Source organism: Labrus bergylta, chromosome 18 (genome assembly GCF_963930695.1).
Source record: "Labrus bergylta chromosome 18, fLabBer1.1, whole genome shotgun sequence".
Classification (NCBI taxonomy): Eukaryota; Metazoa; Chordata; class Actinopteri; order Labriformes; family Labridae; genus Labrus; species Labrus bergylta.
Window position 1 is genome coordinate 8,249,841 of NC_089212.1, and position 18,434 is coordinate 8,268,274.

An 18,434-nucleotide genomic window follows, 5' to 3' on the forward strand; every position below is an offset into this window, starting at 1 on the left:
AGAAGCCTGTGGAGAGGTTACGCCACATTGTGTGTGTGTGTGTGTGTGTGTGTGTGTGTGTGTGTGTGTGTGTGTGTGTGTGTGTGTGTGTGTGTGATATTCTGCCAAAATACCTCTTTGCCTCTCATTCACACTCAACTCTAGTAGCCTACATAAACACATCACACACACACAAGCACACACAGACGTCCCTCCGTCAGGTCCTGACTCTGAGCTGGCCTGCGATGCAAACATCTTGTTATCTGAGCCACAGGTGTGCACTGCTGTGTGTGTGTGTGTGTGTGTGTGTGTGTGTGTGTGTGTGTGTGTGTGTGTGTGTGTGTGTGTGTGTGTGTGTGTGTGTGTGTGTGTGTGTGTGTGTGTGTGTGTGTGTGTGTGTGTGTGTGTGTGTGTGTGTGTGTGTAAACACGATAACATCATTCACAGCTACTGCTGCCGTTAATGATGTCATGTTGAAAATATTGAACAGGATCCAACTGATCAATGTTTTTCTTTTTCTAAATTCACGCTACATACTGCTTAAATTTGAGATTTTAACATTTTAAAAGTACATGAAAGAAATAATTCATGTTTTTAAAATGCATTTATCTGTTTATACTTCTCATCTTTATCCTCTTTCTCACCGCTCTACATCGTGTTTCTGTAACTTTAGTCTTCTTCTTTAACTTCAATTTCGCTGAGCATCATCATCGTCTCGTTATATTTGGCCTGTTGGGATTCATGTTGGTGTAAAGTTTATCCTTCTTTCGCTTCGTCTGTCAAATTTCTTTATTATTAATATTATTATCCTGTTATGTCCTTACCTGAGCGGCCTACTGTTCGATATCTTTTTGGGTTAATGTCTGTGGGAGATGTTGTGACCGCCTGGCCGTTAATCAGCTGACTAAAGGAATGAATGAATAAAAAAGTGGGGGGCGCTGGTGACGCAGTGGTTAGTGCGTGCGCCCCATGTTTGGAGGCTATAGTCCTCAGAGCGGGCGGCCCAGGTTCGAATTCAGCCTGTGGCTCCCCTCCCGCATGTCATTCCCCACTCTCTCTCCCTGATTTCTTACTCTATCCACTGTCCTATCTCTCCATTAAAGGCGCAAAAAGCCCAAAAATAAATCTTTAAAAAGAAACAGAAAAAAAAAGTGGAAGTTAAAGTTTGGTTCGGGCATCTGATTAGGATCTTCCTGGACGCCTCCCTTTGGAGGTTTTCCAGGCACGCCCAACTGGGAGGAGACCCTAGGGTAGACCCAGATTTTGCTGGAGGGATTATATCTCCTGCTCGGTCTGGGAACGCCTCAGAATCCACCAGGAGGAGGAGCTAGAAAACTTTGCTTGGGGAGGAGAAAAGAGGAGGAAAAAAAGAACAATTGTATAAAATAGCAAAAAGAGAGGAGGTAAGGAAAGATGGAGAGAGTTCTAAGTTAAGAAAGTAAAAAGAGAGAAGAGGGAGGTACGGACACTAAGAAAGGAGACAGGAGCAGGTGAGGAAAAAGGAGATGAGGGAAGGAAGTAAGAGACGGAGGAAAAAAAGGAGGAGAGGGGAGGATTTTGGAGGTTGTCAGGGGAGGAAGACTCATTCACTGTCTGCTGGCTGCTAGCCAGAGAGGAGGGAGGAGGAGGTGGAGAAAGAGATGTCTCTTTTTTTTGAAGGTTAGAGGAGGACAAGGAGAGGAAGAAAGGAGAGAGAGGAGGAGGTGATGGAGACATAAGTTGGAGAGAGAGAGAGATGAGGAGGAGAGAAAGAAGAAGAGAAGAAATGATAAAGACATGAAGTGAAAGAGGGGCTCAAGTAATTTTGTGTCTCCAAGGTGGCAGCAGCTTTTACACCATTAACAGAGCGTGTGTGTGTGTGTGTGTGTGTGTGTGTGTGTGTGTGTGTGTGTGTGTGTGTGTGTGTGTGTGTGTGTGTGTGTGTGTGTGTGTGTGTGTGTGTGTGTGTGTGTGTTTGTGCACTCCTGCCAACTCTTTAACGAGGGACTGCTGCTAATTTCAGAGCTAATACTGAACTGTTCCACACCACTGAACCCAGGGAAGGAGGATGAGGGGGTGGGGGAGAGATGAGGAGGAGGGAAAGTAAGGACATAAGGAAAATGAAAGGTGTGGAGGGGAGAAGAGGAGACAAAAGGCAAGGATAGAAAGCAAGGAGACAGGAAAGAAGGAAGGAAAAGAGAAGAAAGAAAGGGAGTAGGAGTGCACAAAATAAGGAGTAAGGACATAGATGAGGGTATAAGGAAGGACATAAGGAAAGGAGGAAAGGAGAGGGGAATGCAGAGAAGGAAAGGAATGAGATGAGTGGAGAAGACGGAGAGCACAACAGAGGGGACAAGTGTCAAGGAAAGAGGACAAAAATGAGGTGTAAGGAAGAAGTAAACGGTATGGATTGGGGCAGGGGAAGGAGATGAAAGGACAAAAGTAGAAAGACAAAGAGAGAGGAGTCATGAGGAGAGAGGGAGGCAGATAAAGAGAGAGAAGGGTAACACAAACAAAACATAGGAAGGAAGCAAGGCTGTGAAAAAGATGGGAATGAGGCAGGGGAGTAAGAGGGAGGACAATGTAGAAAGGAAACCAGGACAAAGGAAGGAAAGGGGGTAGGAGGAAAGGTTAAACTGGTAGTTAAGACAAAAGAGAGAGGCTAGAAGAAAAGAGGGGAGGTGCAAAGCAGGAGGAGGAGAAAGTAGGAAATTAAGAACAGGAGAGGTGAACCGACAGGGAGAGAGAATGAGAGGGTGAGTTCAGAGGAGGTGAAGGTGAAGATGATTATACTTTCCTGTGCAGCTGTCCTCCTCCTCCTCCTCTTCCTGTTGCATCCCTCTTTCATCATCCTTCCGTCTCCTTCCTTTCCTTCAGCAGTTGTGATCCACCTTTCTCCGTTTATCAATCCGTCTTCATTGTTTCGTTATTTTTTTACGTTTCTTTATTTTATCCCTGCCCCCTTTTTCCTGCTTCTGCAATATTAGCATGTCCTTCAGAAACCTGAGTTTGATGCAACTTGTGAAGATAGGTATGAAGCAGGTTGGGAATAAACTGCAGTTTGTTCTCTTGCAGAGGGATATCGTACGGTACACAAAGTGATCGGATCATCCTCTGAAAAGGTAGTTGTAGAGATCGTCTCTACTAGCATCCTGTAACCTATTTTTGTCACATTTGTTTGGTGGTAACCCCGAGTAGCTGTTGTAGTTATGACGTGAACAAAGGAGGGAGTCCAATGATGTATGAGGTAGTGTTGTAGTCAAGACCACACTACCGAGACTAAGACCAAGACATTTAGGGGTTGAGACCGAACCAAGACCAAGACCAAGATCAAGACCAAGGCAGGGCGAGACCAAGACAAGACCAAGACCATAAATACCAATAAAAACTCATCATCTTGTGTTTAGGGGGCATGTCACTCACAGCCGTAACCGGGGGATAAAAATCTAATTAAAAATAAAGTGAAGTTATTTGTTCTTCTAAAAAGAGGCATTTTCCTTCTAATCTCAGTAATGACGTGGAGAAAAACCTTTTCAGTGGTGGTCTTGACTGGTCTTGATTTAAAATCTGGATTCCGCCCAGTCCGAGACAGAGACAAGACCGACTAAAAATGCTTTCGATTCCGAGACCTTCAAAAAGTAGTCTCGAGACCAAGACCGATTTCAACTACCACAACACGAGGAATCGGAGGGTCAAAAAATGGACTTTGGGTTGCTATGATGACCACCCCCAACGGCTCAGGCGTGCTCCTTGCTTAGCAGCCCAATTCTGACAATTCTCCATAAGTGCACGTCCACGGGTCCTGTTTGTGCACGTTTATATTTCAGGACTATGTTTGTGAGAAACACGTCTCAAAACAACGTAAATGGTTCGGGATTAAAGAAACTTCTTTTCCGGCATTAATCTTTTGATTTTCTTTTAACCCTGGTGACATTTTCAACTGAAATATGATTTCCATGCAGCACAAGATGGATTTCCTTTAATGAGTTATTCATGTTTCATCCATTAATTTATTTAGTTTTGGTGTATTTGTTTTTTTTATTATGAATGTTAACAAGGCTTCCTCCTAATTTGTTTCCGTGCTTTAATACATGTCAGGTTTGTTGTTATTAATTCATGGTACTGTTCATCTGTAGTAATTAATTCCCTTGACTCATAGTCTTAAAATTCATATTATTACCCCATAATGTTCTTTATCATATTAGTCATACAAGCTTTGCTTAATTGTTTTTGTTGGACATTAATGATTAAAGTTTCTTTCAGAAAGAAGATAACTGCTGTTGTGAAATCAAATGACAAAATGTCTGAAGGCAAATTAAGTAATTGCATTATAAATATTCAGTGAATATGGTAAATGGTGTCACTGTTTAATTGTCGGGGAAATTAAATATATGTGATTCAGATAATTGCTCTTCTTTTCTGAGTATGAGAAATGATCCAGGGTCGGCTTAAGGACTGATGTGTTCTTCTTAGCCTGTTTGTTTATCAAAGATAGTTTACCTGTTTTACTGCAACCAAACGTCTACAATATTTTACAATACTGCAATAATTACAATACTGTTAGGACATCAGTATCAGGACACAGCAGCTGTGGGTCAGTGGTAGAGTCGGTCGTCTCTCAACCGGAAGGTCGAGGGTTTGATCCCCAGCTCCTGCAGCAACATGTCCGATGTGTCCTTGGGCAAGACACTTAAGCCCAAGTTGCTTCCACTGCTTAGTCTACGGCATGTGAATGTGTATGAACGGATTAGTTAATACTGATGGACTCTACACAGCAGCCTCTACCATCAGTGTTGATTCCGCATTTGACTTCCATATTTTGACCCTCCGATTCCTCGTGTTGTGGTAGTTGAAATCAGTCTTGGTCTCAAGACCAGTTTTTGAAGGTCACAGAATCGAAAGCATTTTTCCTTTTTACATTTTCAACTTTTCCTATTTTAGCGTTACAAAAATATATTTTTTTAAAGTTTTAATTATATTTCCAGATAATGTTTCTTACACAATAATATATATATTTAAAAAAATGTAAAACATTTAAAAAAATGTATTAAACAAATACTAGTTAGGTGAAAGACCGCGTCCCCACAGTCCCGGTGCTGTGTGGTGATGGCGGGCCCCTCTTTGATAGGTAGACAAGAACATAAGGTGTGAGTCCTCGCTTTGTCATTTCCTCTGTAAAAAATGAACAAAACCTTCAGGAAACATTTCTTAGTAAAAGTAATTCTGTAAAAATGGACAGAAACACACGTTCTCACTTTGTCCATTTATGTCTACTGATTGTACTATAGCCAAGTGTGTGTGTGTGTGTGTGTGTGTGTGTGTGTGTGTGTGTGTGTGTGTGTGTGTGTGTGTGTGTGTGTGTGTGTGTGTGTGTGTGTGTGTGTGTGTGTGTCCACGTGTGTCCACGTGTATCTAAGGTGCAGAGCAGCTAACTGAATTGTGGCTAATAGGATGGAGGGAACTGTAACACCGCTGAGACCGTCAACACAGCTTTCCACTATCTGAATTATCTGTTTGTGTGTGTTGCACACTTCTTTGGCCCCGCCTCCAAATGTGATGTCATTGAATACCTCAAAGACAATGTGACTACATTAGCATTCGTGGTGTCAATGCTCTCTCATTTATTTTATTTATTGTATTTTTTGCTGGTAAATGAGATGCATTGAAGTGATGTGAGTCAGTGCCTTCACTGGAGAAATCTAAAATAAAATCAAGCTAATAACTTCAAAATTAATTTAAAGGGTTTCCGTTAGAGCATGTGCATCCTTTAGGCTCTTATGTGTTATTTATTATTTGGTTTCTCTCCTACTTTCTTCCATAATGAAGAAGAAATTTAGAATTAACGGCCACAAAGCCTCATGAAAAATACGCTTTCAAAACCTCATTACGTTTAATCTCATTTCTCTGTATAATTGATGATATATCTATTTCATGAAAAACCGTATTATTACCTGTCGAACGGTGTGTGTGTGTGTGTGTGTGTGTGTGTGTTTTTAAGTTGCAGTACCTCACAGCCAGCCTGCTTTCTGCTGTCATGCTCGGGTTGATGCTAAAGCAGCGTGGCAGGTGGAGATTGGTAAAACAGATAGATGGTGTGAACGCATCCAAACACCGCGGGACATTTTCCAAAATCTCTCAATGAGAGGGAAAGTGATGTAGAGAAGTGTGTGTGTGTGTGTGTGTGTGTGTGCGTGTGTGTGCGCGTGTGTGCGCGTGTGTGCGTGCGCGCGTGTGTGTGTGTGTGTGTATCACATCCTGAACTTTATTCCTTTTTTGTACCAATGAGCTCAGCACTGGTTGACAACTTCCTTCATATCCAACCACACACATACTCACTGAAGGACCACATTTTAAGTAATCCGCCACTGAAAATAGTTCCTTTAAGTTGCACTTTCCCCTCATGTTTGTTTGATTATAAAGTGCAGTGAGCAGCAATTTAAGTTTTGTATTTGTCCTTAAAAAAAGTACGTTTGGGGCGCTGGTGGTGCAGTGCTTAGTGCGGGCGCCCCATGCATAGAGGCCACTGTCCTCCAAGCGGGCGGCCCAGGTTCGAATCCAGCCTGTGTCTCCTTTCTCGGCTATTCCTGACTCACTGTCCTATCTCTCCAACTAAAGGAACAATAAGCCCAAAAATAAATCTTAAAAGGATGTTTGGAGAAGTTTGGAAAAGAGCGCTCGTGATGTCAACAGCACCTTTTTGAAACGTTGAAAGATTTTCAACTAAAAAAGACGCTGGGCGCTGCGCTTTTCATCCAGGCGGATGCTTTCTGCTGCGAACCCTCTCTACCTATTGAAAACAACTGAAGAAAGACGCTGGCGCTGAGAAGAAAAAAAAAAGCTTGGTGGACACGGGGACAGTACAAAGATTCAAAGTAAAAGCCTAACGACTTTTATATCTGAATGCAAAATAATTAAATTTCAATCATGCGATTGAAAATTAAATTCAGCTTTTAAATCGTAATTAAAATTGTAACTTGGGGCGCCAGTGGCCAAGTGGTCAGTGCGTGGGTCCCATGTATTCGAGGCAGAGTCCTCCAGACAGTTAGCCCGGGTTCAGATGCGACTTGTGGCTCATTACTCGAATGTCATTCCCTTCCTTAACTCTTCTCCCAGTTTATTTTTACAACCCTCCCTTCCCCTGTCAGTCGTCCATGATGTCTCCTGAGCGGTGATTTCAGTCCAAAAGTGAAGGAAGTCATTTGCTCGGACCAAAAACAAAGTAGAGGTGCAAACTCTCAGCCGCAACAAGAATCACTCATAGTTCACATCATTCATGCAGTCGTGTGATTTAAAAACATCTGCTCGGGCGAGGAAAATTAGCACGAGGCTGTGTCGCAAAATGTTTTCAGTGATGTTTCTCAAAAATCGTCCTTGTAGGAGAAGCATCCTAAAAGTTGTGTCAATATACGCGGCTTCCCTTCTCTTCCCCGTGTCCTTTTTTTTTTTTCTGTCATCTCTTCTAATCCTCCCTCTCTCGCTCTCTCTCCCTCTCTCGCTCGCTCGCTGAGTAGGATGGAGGGACTTAGTGAGAGCTCGCTGTTGGAGTTCGTACTGATCCCTCCATCCCTACAATCCTGTTGGAGGACGATTAGCCTTGTAATGATGCTGTGTGTCAGCGTGTGTGTGTGTGTGTGTGTGTGTGTTCAGCGACAGGAGGTGGAGATTAGACACACACAAACACAAAGAGATATTTTTATATTCCTCGTCTTGCTCTCATGTCGATCTTTCATACTGCATGTTTATTTATTTTTTGACTCCTTTTACGTCCATGCAGGTCGTTTTTCTTCGTCCACGTTTGAAATCACTAACACAAGCTGCACTCTGTGACAAACGTACTCACATAATCCCGGGATCTCTTGTTTTAATCTCGTAATTTGTTTGATGCATTTCACCATATGTCCCGAGTTTTAGTGCCTTCATGATCGATACAGAGCTGGAGCGGAAACCTCGACTTCTGCCAACCTATCAGACCAACTCAATCTCTTTTCTCATATTTTGTTGTTTCATAATTCTGTCTCCATTTTATTTCTCTTCATGTCAAACTAATACCGTCTTTTCTCCTACCGTGCTCTTTTCTTGTCTCTCCTTCTTTTATTTATTTCTCTGTCTCTCTCTCACCCTTTCTATCCTCTTTTCAATTTCAGTTTTTTTCTATTTTATGAAGCTTTGTCGGCATGAATGTAACTGCTCATAAAAGAAAATGGTGAAAAGAGCAACAATTATTATTTACACGTACACATGTACCAAATATTCAAACATAAAAGTACATATGGTACGTAAAGCAGTGTGTGCTGATGCACCTGTCAGGTGTTGTGATGGTCGTCCCTCAGGCTGTGACAAGATTGGACATATGTTGCTGCCGCTCTGCTGCCGACTCGGCGCTCTCCCAGTATGTGCTGCAGTTTATTTTGGTCCGAGAGTGACTTAAAGTCTCGACTAAGGGTCCTTTTTGGGGCTTTTTACGCCTTCATCGTAGAGATGAGGACGGTGGATAGAGTCATAAATCAGAGAGAGATAGAGTAACAGCCTCCGTACATGGCGTGCGAGTACTAACTACTACCCTTCTCTAATGTGTTCATATTTCCTGCAGTGCAGCAGAAGTGTGTCTCTGTCTCCACATGTCCATGTGCACAAAGCTTTTCTATCATTGTGTTTCTTTCCTTCCCTCTTTTTGTTCAATCTATCTCCCTCTCTCTCTCTTTCCTATTCTTATTTTTCCCTCTCCATTTCCTCTCTCCCTTTTATTTCTCCCTCTTTCTTTCTTTACCATTTTCTCTTTTTTCCTTTCCTCTCTCTCCTCTTCCTTTCTCTCTTTCTTTCTTCCTCGCCCTCTCTCTCTCTCGCCCTGTCTCTCAGTAGGTAGATTGGTTTTGGCACTCAGTCCCCCTGATCACTGAACACACACACACACGTAGTGAGCGGCGGTGTCATCGCCATAGCGATGTCAGCAGGCGGGGCTTAATCCAAAGTGACACTTGTTCTCTGCCTTCCTTTCCCATCGCCATGGAAGCAATTACCCTCCTCCTGAAGGGCCTTTTGTCCGTGTGTGTGTGTGTGTGTGTGTGTGTGTGTGTGTGTGTGTGTGTGTGTGTGTGTGTGTGTGTGTGTGTGTGTGTGTGTGTGTGTGTGTGTGTGTGTGTGTGTGTGTGTTCTCCTCGTCCCCGGGCTTGACGGGGTGGAACCTCGGCTTCGGGTCACCTGATTGGCTGAATTGAAAGACGGAGGAGAGCATGCAGAGTCTCTCTCTTTCACTCCCATCATCCCCCTTTTTTTATTTTCTATTTGATCTACACTTAATGTTCTTTTATTTAAAGAAAGCATAACCTTATCTTTTGATATCACTGAGCCGGAAGGTTTTTCATCTAATTGGGGATCAACATCTCATAGTTGACCATCGAGTCCTCGTCGCCAAATCAGATTTGAGTTTTAAGTATTTTCTTTAGTCTCACCTTATAAATACTAAATATAAGTCGCAGTCTGTTTTTTCTGGGCCTCCATACATGTGTGGTGGTGACTGTGTCTGCAGAGACTCTGTCCTCTGACTGGATTTTACTGTTCTGGTTTGTTCTGGTTGACTCGGGATGTTTCTGGGCGGGGAGCTGGTGTGTTTCCTCCAGCCAATGACAGCGCAGCAGGTGAGTTTAGGAGTGGATACAATTCAGTGATTGGATGCCATTCAAACCGGTGAATATGACGGACGAGGATGTAGTGGCAAAAAAGACAAAATATAATCACAGTGAGGAGAAACACCAAGCGGATAAAGCTCGTTCTAAAACGAGGGTGAACCTTGTGTTGTCTTTTACCCGTGGACGTGGAGTTGGTCTGCTTCCTGTTGGACAGGCAGGTGACAAACACTGGCGGTTAGCTTGTGCTAGCGTGCGTTAGCCATGTTTAAGAAGATGCAAACGCACAAACTTACATATCTGAGCAAACAAACAAAACAAAGTTATTTAAAGTCTTCCGTTTTTTTTCGGCTGCAGATATACGTTTTTCTGTGACGTAGTTCTCAGTGAATCTGGAGACTTTCTTCCTCCTTTGTCTCGCTTTGTGAATATCTTTCCTCTGATTATTTCATTTTCCTCTATCTCACCTGTGCTCTCTCAGTAACACACGTTTTATATCTGCACGTTCCTCTGAGCCCGATTCAAATCTGTGCAGGCTTTGTTTAAGTTTACACTGTGTGTGTGTTAGTGTGTGTGCAGAGCGAGAGATTCTATCAGTTGTTAACGGCCTCCAACTCCACAGATTGTAAAGTGTGTGTGTGTGTGTGTGTGTGTGTGTGTGTGTGTGTGTGTGTGTGTGTGTGTGTGTGTGTGTGTGTGTGTGTGTGTGTGTGTGTTGTGTGTGTGATGGCTATCAGCGGTCAGGACCTCAAACCTCCAGATTTCCCCGTCGGCCACCGTGCAGCGTTCCTCTGAGTTTTATCTCCCGTCTTCATCTCTCTCTTCATATTGCTCTCCGTGTTTCTCTTTATCTCATCGGAGACGTTCCTGCATGGATTTTATTTTATTTTATTTTTTAAAATATTCTTCCTCTCTCAGTTTGGCCTCTGTGGACGGACGAGCTGATCATGTAAACAGATACTCTGATATCTGAGCAGAGAAGAAAAATTAAGCGGGGAGTTTATTCCGAAATATAAATTGAACAAAAATGGACTTTTGTTCTCACACAATGAGGCAGGAAGGAGAGAAAATGTGCTTCAGTCTCCGAGGAATGAAACTGCACAATAACATCAAAATAGAGTGAGTCGGTGGGCTTGCTTCCTGCGGCTGAAACAGTTGGAGTTTGTGTGATTGTGTGAAGTTTTCTCTGGTCTCTGAAGGCTCACACACGCTGGATTGTTCAATCATGCGTGTGAATAACGGGAGCCGTGAAGATTATTAACAAGGAAATGTTAGAGGTGGTAAAGCCTTCTTCTTGATTTGATTGGCTTCTTCGGCCAAAAGTGACAGATGAGCGCTGCAACTCCGCGTTTTTAGTGAAAAAGTTTTAACATTTAATGCACGCCCAAAAAAAGGGTAACGTACCTGTGTCGCGCAGCAGCAGAGAAGAGCGTAAGTACACACCGGGCCGATCGTCAGGGACCGGCCTTGTCAGGTCTGTCAGAGAGAATTGGTGGCTCTGGTCAGTGTGGTGTGAACAAGCAGCAACCTCCGGTCTTGAAAAAAATGACCTCCGGGCGTGATGTAAGGGTCTGTCAGGAGGGTTAAAACCCGCCTCAGCTCCAGCTCTCAGCCTGTCGTTAGCTTGACTGAAAGTTAGACTGAGACAGCATTTCCAGCATGGCGGCTGCTGCTGATGAGCCTCCAGCGCCCCCTGCAGTGCAGACAGGTGACGTCACTCAGGCGTCAAACATTAATATTTACAGTCTATGGGTGTGAACAGCAACATCGGTACCTCTCAGGGCTTGTCCCAGGTTTTTTTTCCCACGTTCATGTAGAATTGGCCTCAAGCAGTCGAAGAGAGAAATCACTCTGATTGGCTCTCAGCTAGCGTCTTGACGAGAATTTCTCATGTAACGGCAGCACTGTCTCCATAACGTCGGACATTTTCTAAAGTCGAGGAAGATGCAAACGTGTTCAGCAGAGAAACGATAAACCAGTCAATAAACGCTGCCGTTGGTTTATCCTCGTCCCCTGGAGTCTTCTGGTTGTCCGCTTTGAGCGACAAATATCAGTCTGCTGCCGCCTGCTGGTATGGAGTGTTATTGCCTCTTGCACAAACTAACTGGCAGTACGAACAGTGCGACTTTTTGGCCCGACAGCAGCGGACAGAAGATGACGGAACCCTGCATGTTAACCAGTCTTGAGAGGTTCTTCAATACAATCCGTGGGCGTTAATGTCCACTTTAGTATGGGCGGAGTCTGTAAATCCCCCTGACGACAGGCCGTCCCGCCACATGACTGATGGCCGGATTGACCTCCAATTGACCTGGAACTTAAACCTCGACCACCCGGTGACCTTCCCAGCATGCTCTCTGTCTCCACGCACATGCAGAAACAGAAACACACATATCTCTTTCTTTCAGCTGACAAGCTCTTTAAACAGCCATCGACCCAACTAGCTGAACTTTACGACATGACGCACGCACACACACACACACGCGCACGCACACACACACGCACGCACACACACACACACACACAAACACACACACAAACACACACCCCAACAAGCTCTTTAAAACACCATCAAGTCACCCGGCTGAACTTTACGACATGGTTTCATTTCATGTTTATAAGACCTGAACACTTTTGTGCGCACATACACACACACACACACACACACACACACACACACACACACACACACACACACACACACACACACACACACACACACACACACACACACACACACACACACACACATCAGAACAAGTGTTGCATTTACCTACTCAGCCGGTACATGATAAATATGTCTGTTTGAGTCAAGGTCAAACACACCTCCTTGTACACTTAGTCTTGATCCCACATATCTATGATACCACACAGACACACACACACAGACACACACACACACACACACACACACACACACACACACCAGGCAGACATGAAGACATATCTGTCGTCCATCAACATAAAGCTTTCCAAGTTTGCGGAACAAATAAATTCTGTGTGCCTCGCTGCTCCTTGTTCTCTCAGCAGCCATCACTGCATTTCTGTACACACACACACACACACAAACACACAAACACACACACACACACACACACACACACACACACACACACACACACACTGAGAGGTCTATGGGAGTAAATATTCCTCATAGTTCCTTTTTTTAAACAAATGTAAATTTAATGCATCGCACACTGTCTGTGTGGAATCTGGTAGTTAGAGTTTGCTGTCTGGCGCAAACGTTAATAAATGACACCTCAGACCTAGCATGTGTGGCTTAGAAAAGGATGCTGACTGATGAAGAACTGTATTTGTGCTGCGTCGCCTGCAGAGTGGACTTTATGTGTTTATATCTCTGAGATCACATTAGCATGAATGTAGCGACAGTAAACGTACGTGTTACAAGGTCAATCTAAGGCGACTTTTAGACGTGGTCATTGAAGTCTTGATAGGATCTAGATCTTTATCACGGCATGCTTATGAAGCTTCAGGTGATGGTTTTTGTCTCCTGTGGTAAAATGGCAAATGTTTTTTCTGGAAGTGCAAGTGAGGTAGCTGTTCTGAGAAGTTGCTTTCCTCCCCCGCCTGTACCCCCCCCCTCCCCTCCCCCTCTCCTCTCCTCTCCTCTCCTGCTCATTTAGTGTTCGTGCTCCCTGATAAATAAATGACAAACAGTATGAAAATGATATTCTTCGCCGGATGACAGCCATTTTTCATCTCTAGCCCTAAACAACTCCTCCTCCTCCTCCTCCTCCTACAAAGTGTTTGTCCGCTATCCCTCTCCTTCTCCTTCTCCTTACACCTCCCTCCCTCCCCCCGTCATCCCTCCAACACTTTTCTCAAGCTTTTTTTTTTCTCCAGCAAAAATTAATCACCTGCCTTAATGTGTGTGTGTGTGTGTGTGTGTGTGTGTGTGCTCAAGCGTGTGTGAGTGTGTGTGGCCGGCAGGAAGCCCACAGAGGTTTTTAGCAGCTGATTTATTGCCGAGTTAATTCATAACGGCGTCCGATGATGATGAGAGGCCGCGGGAAAGTATGGTCGTCACTGTTGTTGTTGAAGGGGGAAAGAGAGAGAGAGAGAGAGAGTGTGAGAGAGAGAGAATAAACAGCGGCTCTTTAATATAAAGTAATAGAGTGTGAAGTGATTGAGAGGATGGACCTAAAGATGAAGTAAAGGAATAAAGGACAGGAGAGACAGATTGTCAGGTACTTAATGTTTCAATCAGGTGATACCCTGAAGGGGGGAGGGATCAGGTCAAGGGGTAACATCTGTTGGCTGAGTTTCAATTGAAGGGGTCAGTCCTTCTAACTTTAGATTCTGCTCCTGAATGCTCTGGATTTGTTTGGACCAGAGAAGGTAGGCGGTTTTAAGGTACCCCCACACGGCCATTTTGGACGCTCCTCGGTTTGTCAGATATGAGAGCAGTTATCAGGTCAACAGGTGTTGCAGTGATGGAAGCGGGCAAGAGAAGTGGTTCAGATAGAAGTGATTGTACCCGACCTAAAAAGCCTCTGCATGTTTCTAATAAGCTCCACGAGCAGAAACGTGCTCAAACTAGGATCAATATTGGAGATGCTTTTGAAAAATGGAGAGAGGTTAGAACACAGAAAGGTTTACAGACCGATGCAGAGCTGGATAAACACTGAAGCTTCAGTGTCCACCACATGATGACCTGTGTGAGCATCCACTCTAGAGAGGAGGGGGCGGGGGGAGACAGCTCTCTGTAACGTTTTGAATTGGGACTGCAGTACCCATTTTAACCACTAGGTGTCAGAGTTACATTTTGAGATTATTTTTGCTTTCAATTTGAGATTAAAACTTTGCATCTTTTTCATCTCAAAAGAGGGAACTATTTTCTTAAACTCTGTACTTGCTCAGTGATATACTCCAGCATTTTTTTTAGCCTAGCATGTAAAGAATGAAGCAAGCTTTCCCGTAGAGCGCAGTTAGCAAGCAGAGTTTGCAGACATTATGAAAATCTTTCTGGATCTGCAAACGAGTGCGATGGAGGAATTGAATGACAGGATCATTTGGTTTTTGTTTTTCTTGTTGTTTCACTTGCTTGTTTCTCAAAAACATGAACACACTCAAAAGTTGTATTACATGTATTTACCTTCTGTGCTCGCTGTTATTCACATCTTGCATGTTCCTGTGTTCTACTGACATATGAAGCTTTGTCGTGTGCAGTATCCAATTTACCCTTCATGATCCGATTCCTGACGTTGTGTTTTTCTTTTCCCTCCTGTCCAGGCTGCAGGCTCTGAGGAAGGAGAAGTCACGGGACGCGGCGCGATCGCGGCGGGGAAAGGAGAACTTTGAGTTTTATGAGTTGGCCAAGATGCTGCCGCTGCCGGGCGCCATCACCAGCCAGCTGGACAAGGCCTCCATCATCCGGCTCACCATAAGCTACCTGAAGATGAGGGACTTCGCCAACCAGGGAGACCCGCCTTGGAACCTACGCATCGAGGGACCGCCGCCCAACACCTCTGTGAAAGGTAGGACCGACACAGACACGGGCCTGGGGGGCTGGGTTGGTCTTAAGACTGTTTCTGATTAGAGTCTTTTAGGTTCATAGCTGAAAATAATTGAAAGCACTTTTAATTCCGAGGGAGGGAAGGTTTGTTCAAGAAACCTTCTTATCTTATGGTGCAAAGGCTTTCCCCTCATCTGGTAGCTTCTCTGTTTGTTGTCATACAGCCTGACCTAACAGAACGCAACGTGAGCAGGCGTCAGCGACAATATTAGCTTGATTATATCGCTAACTGCCTGAGAGAGAAGTAGCGCAATGTGGGGCACGTTTCAACCCTGACGCCTTGTTTCTGTTTTTCTCTGTCGCTCATGTAGACGGGCGAGGAACGAGTAAGGAGGCGGCTCTATGAGACTCTGACACTCACTGTTCTCAGTCAACAGAGCTTGTTAGCTTGTTGTACAAAGTGGAGATAAGGGTGCTTCAACAACATCCACATCATGATTGAAATGTTGACCTTTGACCTGTGTCGTCACCGCGAGCCGTTTATTGACAAGCCTCTGACTGTTGGGATCTGAGTCAACAGCTCGTCAATACAAAACACCACACTTCAACGTGTCCACCTTCAAAATAAAAGCACCACACTTCAGTATGTCCACCTTCACAATAAAAGCACCACATGTTGTATTGTTTCCACTGGGAACTTGAAATTCACGGAGCAGAGAAGCGAACATGTTACACATGCAGTGTAGACAGCGAGCATGTGATCGTGTCCGATGTGACGCGACATCCAACGCTTGCATGTTGTTAGGACACGGTGTAACTCTGGTGGTTCTGCCGGATAGTTCTTGAGGTTATATTGCACGCCCCATGTACGGAGGTAGTCCTCGTTGCAGTGACTATGGGTTTGGTTCCGACCTCTGCCCTTTGCATCATGTCACCTTCCACTCTGTACTCCAAACATTTCCTATCTCTCTTCAGCTGTCATATCCGATAAAGGCAAAAATTACCTAAAAAATATATGCAAAAAATATATATATATGAAAAATATCAATTGAAGGACCTTCTGAACTTATTCCTGAACTTTATTTGTGCCAAGAAAAGTCCTAATGAAAACTCTCATTTAGACATTTTGGCATTGAACAGTTTAAAAACAAACATTTCAACTTTATCCTCTGTGTTTTTCCTCCGTTATATGCTTCATGTAATCTCAAACAAACTTTTATTTCCTGTCCTTACAGTTATAATCACAGTAACCTGAACCATGACAACAGCTTCAGTGTTTCATTTAACTTCCATGTCAGCTTGCATTTGCATCTTCAAACAAACCTTTTTATTCTAATGAAGCTAAACAGACAGACAGACAGAGGCGTATCGAGCCGGTGTTGTGCAGCGCTGCAGTGACTGTGCCGCGCTTTAAACCGCAATCAAACAACATGGGAAAAGCTGCAGAAACACGCACACACACAGACACACACACACACACACACACACACGGTCACACGGAGAAGGCTAGCTTGTGCGCTAAGTGATTTTCTGTGAAGGGAACATTAAGCTTTGATGAATTTCTGCCTGGAGTAGCCGAGTATACACAGCACTTGTGAATCTAAGTGGAATTTGCCTTTGAAATGGGCCCTTTGTGCGACGCACTTAAGAGGAGAAGAGGAGCGCTCGCTTTTAAAAGGGACGTTTGGGCCTGTAGGAATGACCCGCAGATGAAAGCAAATTGCCTCAAATTTCTGGTGGCGTGTGGTTTTGTACTTGTGTGTGTAAGTGTTTGTGTGTGTGTGTGTGTGTGTGTGTGTGTGTGTGTGTTATAAGGACTAAAACCAGGATCTTAACCTGCATACAGAGCTGAAATGCGAACAAGAACAAGGTTGTAGTTCACTGCTTGTGAATGTGTGAATAAAAGGAAATGTTTATGTGTTTGTGTGTGAGTGTGTGTGTGTGTGTGTGTGTGTGTGTGTGTGTGTGTGTGCATTCCTACATGTCTCTGAATGTGTGTGTGTGTGTGTAAGTGTGCACATACTCTCGCATCACAACAGCAGATGGCATCATTGTCGGCAGCGCTTTGAAGAGAGACATGCATTTTAATGAACAGAAAGGAAATGTATACACTGTGTGTGTGTGTGTGTGTGTGTGTGTGTGTGTGTGTGTGTGTGTGTGTGTGTGTGTGTGTGTGTGTGTGTGTGCGCGTACGTGCGTGAGTGTGTGTCTGTTTGCGTGTGTGTGTGTGTGTCTGTTTGTGTGTGTGTGTGTGTGTGTGTGTGTGTCTGTGTGTGCTAGACTGTTTCAGAGTCAAGTCTACTTTCTCACTTTAATCCTTAATCTTAATTCTTGAACACTCTGCTCTCTGATTGGCTGCTGTGAGTCCTTACATTGATTCACCTACAGTTGTGATGTGGTCAACACTTTAACTCAAACCAAAGACCCAACTACGCTCGTGTTTCTTTCACTTAACTATTCAAACCAATCGTGGGAAGAGAACGTCATCATAATGACATCACTAATGGGACCGTGTCATTTTGACAAAAAAGAAAGAAAGAAACTTGAACCAAGTCACCTCAGTTTGAAGGCTGCAGCACAACAACACACACACACACACACACACACACACACACACAAAAAAACTAAGGTGATGGCCGGTCTCACCTTGTGTTAAAAAATATCAGCTGCACACACACAAAGAAACATACGCAGGAACACAGGGAGGAAATGCAATTTAATCAGGTTGTCTCTTACCTACACACAAAAAACACACACACACACACACACACGTACAGTACAGAAAACACACTCGTGTGCTGTTTGTGTGTGTGCGTTTTGTGCATTTGTGTGTGTTTAGGTTGTCTTCTATCTCCTATTGACTGACTCTAATGAATGAACATCCTCCTGTAGAATAATGTGTGTCTGTCTGTGTGTGTGTGTGTGTGTGTGTGTGTGTGTGTGTGTGTGTGTGTCTGTCTGTGTGTGTGTGTGTGTGTGTGTGTGTGTGTGTGTGTGTGTGTGTGTGTGTGTCTGTCTGTCTGTCTGTCTGTCTGTCTGTCTGTCTGTGTGTGTGTGTGTGTGTGTGTGTGTGTGTGTGTGTGTGTGTGTGTGTGTCCAAGCACACATGTGACTTTTTCCTTTGTAATTGTTTTCGTGTGTTTCTAAGTGTGTGTGTCAATGTGTGGTGTGTGTGCGTGTGCATGTGTGTTCAGTACAGCAGTGAGTTATTGATTTTGGCCTCTGTGTAGCTGCTCTGCATCGGTTCAGGTAATGAAGATGGCTGCATGTGCGTTTGTGTGAGTGTGTTTGTGTGAGTGTGTTTGTGTGAGTGTGTTTGTGTGAGTGTGTTTGTGTGAGTGTGTTTGTGTGAGTGTGTGCGGTACTTCTACTGATGACTC

General features: G+C 44.1%; 1 protein-coding gene across 5 annotated transcripts in view; it reads left to right on the forward strand.

Moving 5' to 3' along the window:
* Positions 1-18,434, forward strand: part of LOC109990029 (neuronal PAS domain-containing protein 3) — a 236,154-nt gene that overhangs the window by 81,796 nt on the left and 135,924 nt on the right. For 4 of the 5 annotated variants that reach the window (XM_065947745.1, XM_065947744.1, XM_065947746.1 and 1 more), the window contains one exon: positions 14,832-15,076. In XM_065947745.1, coding sequence (XP_065803817.1) covers positions 14,832-15,076 — 245 coding nt within the window. Of the gene's footprint in view, positions 1-14,831; positions 15,077-18,434 lie in introns of those variants that run through there. The other variant, XM_065947748.1, reaches the window with a different exon arrangement.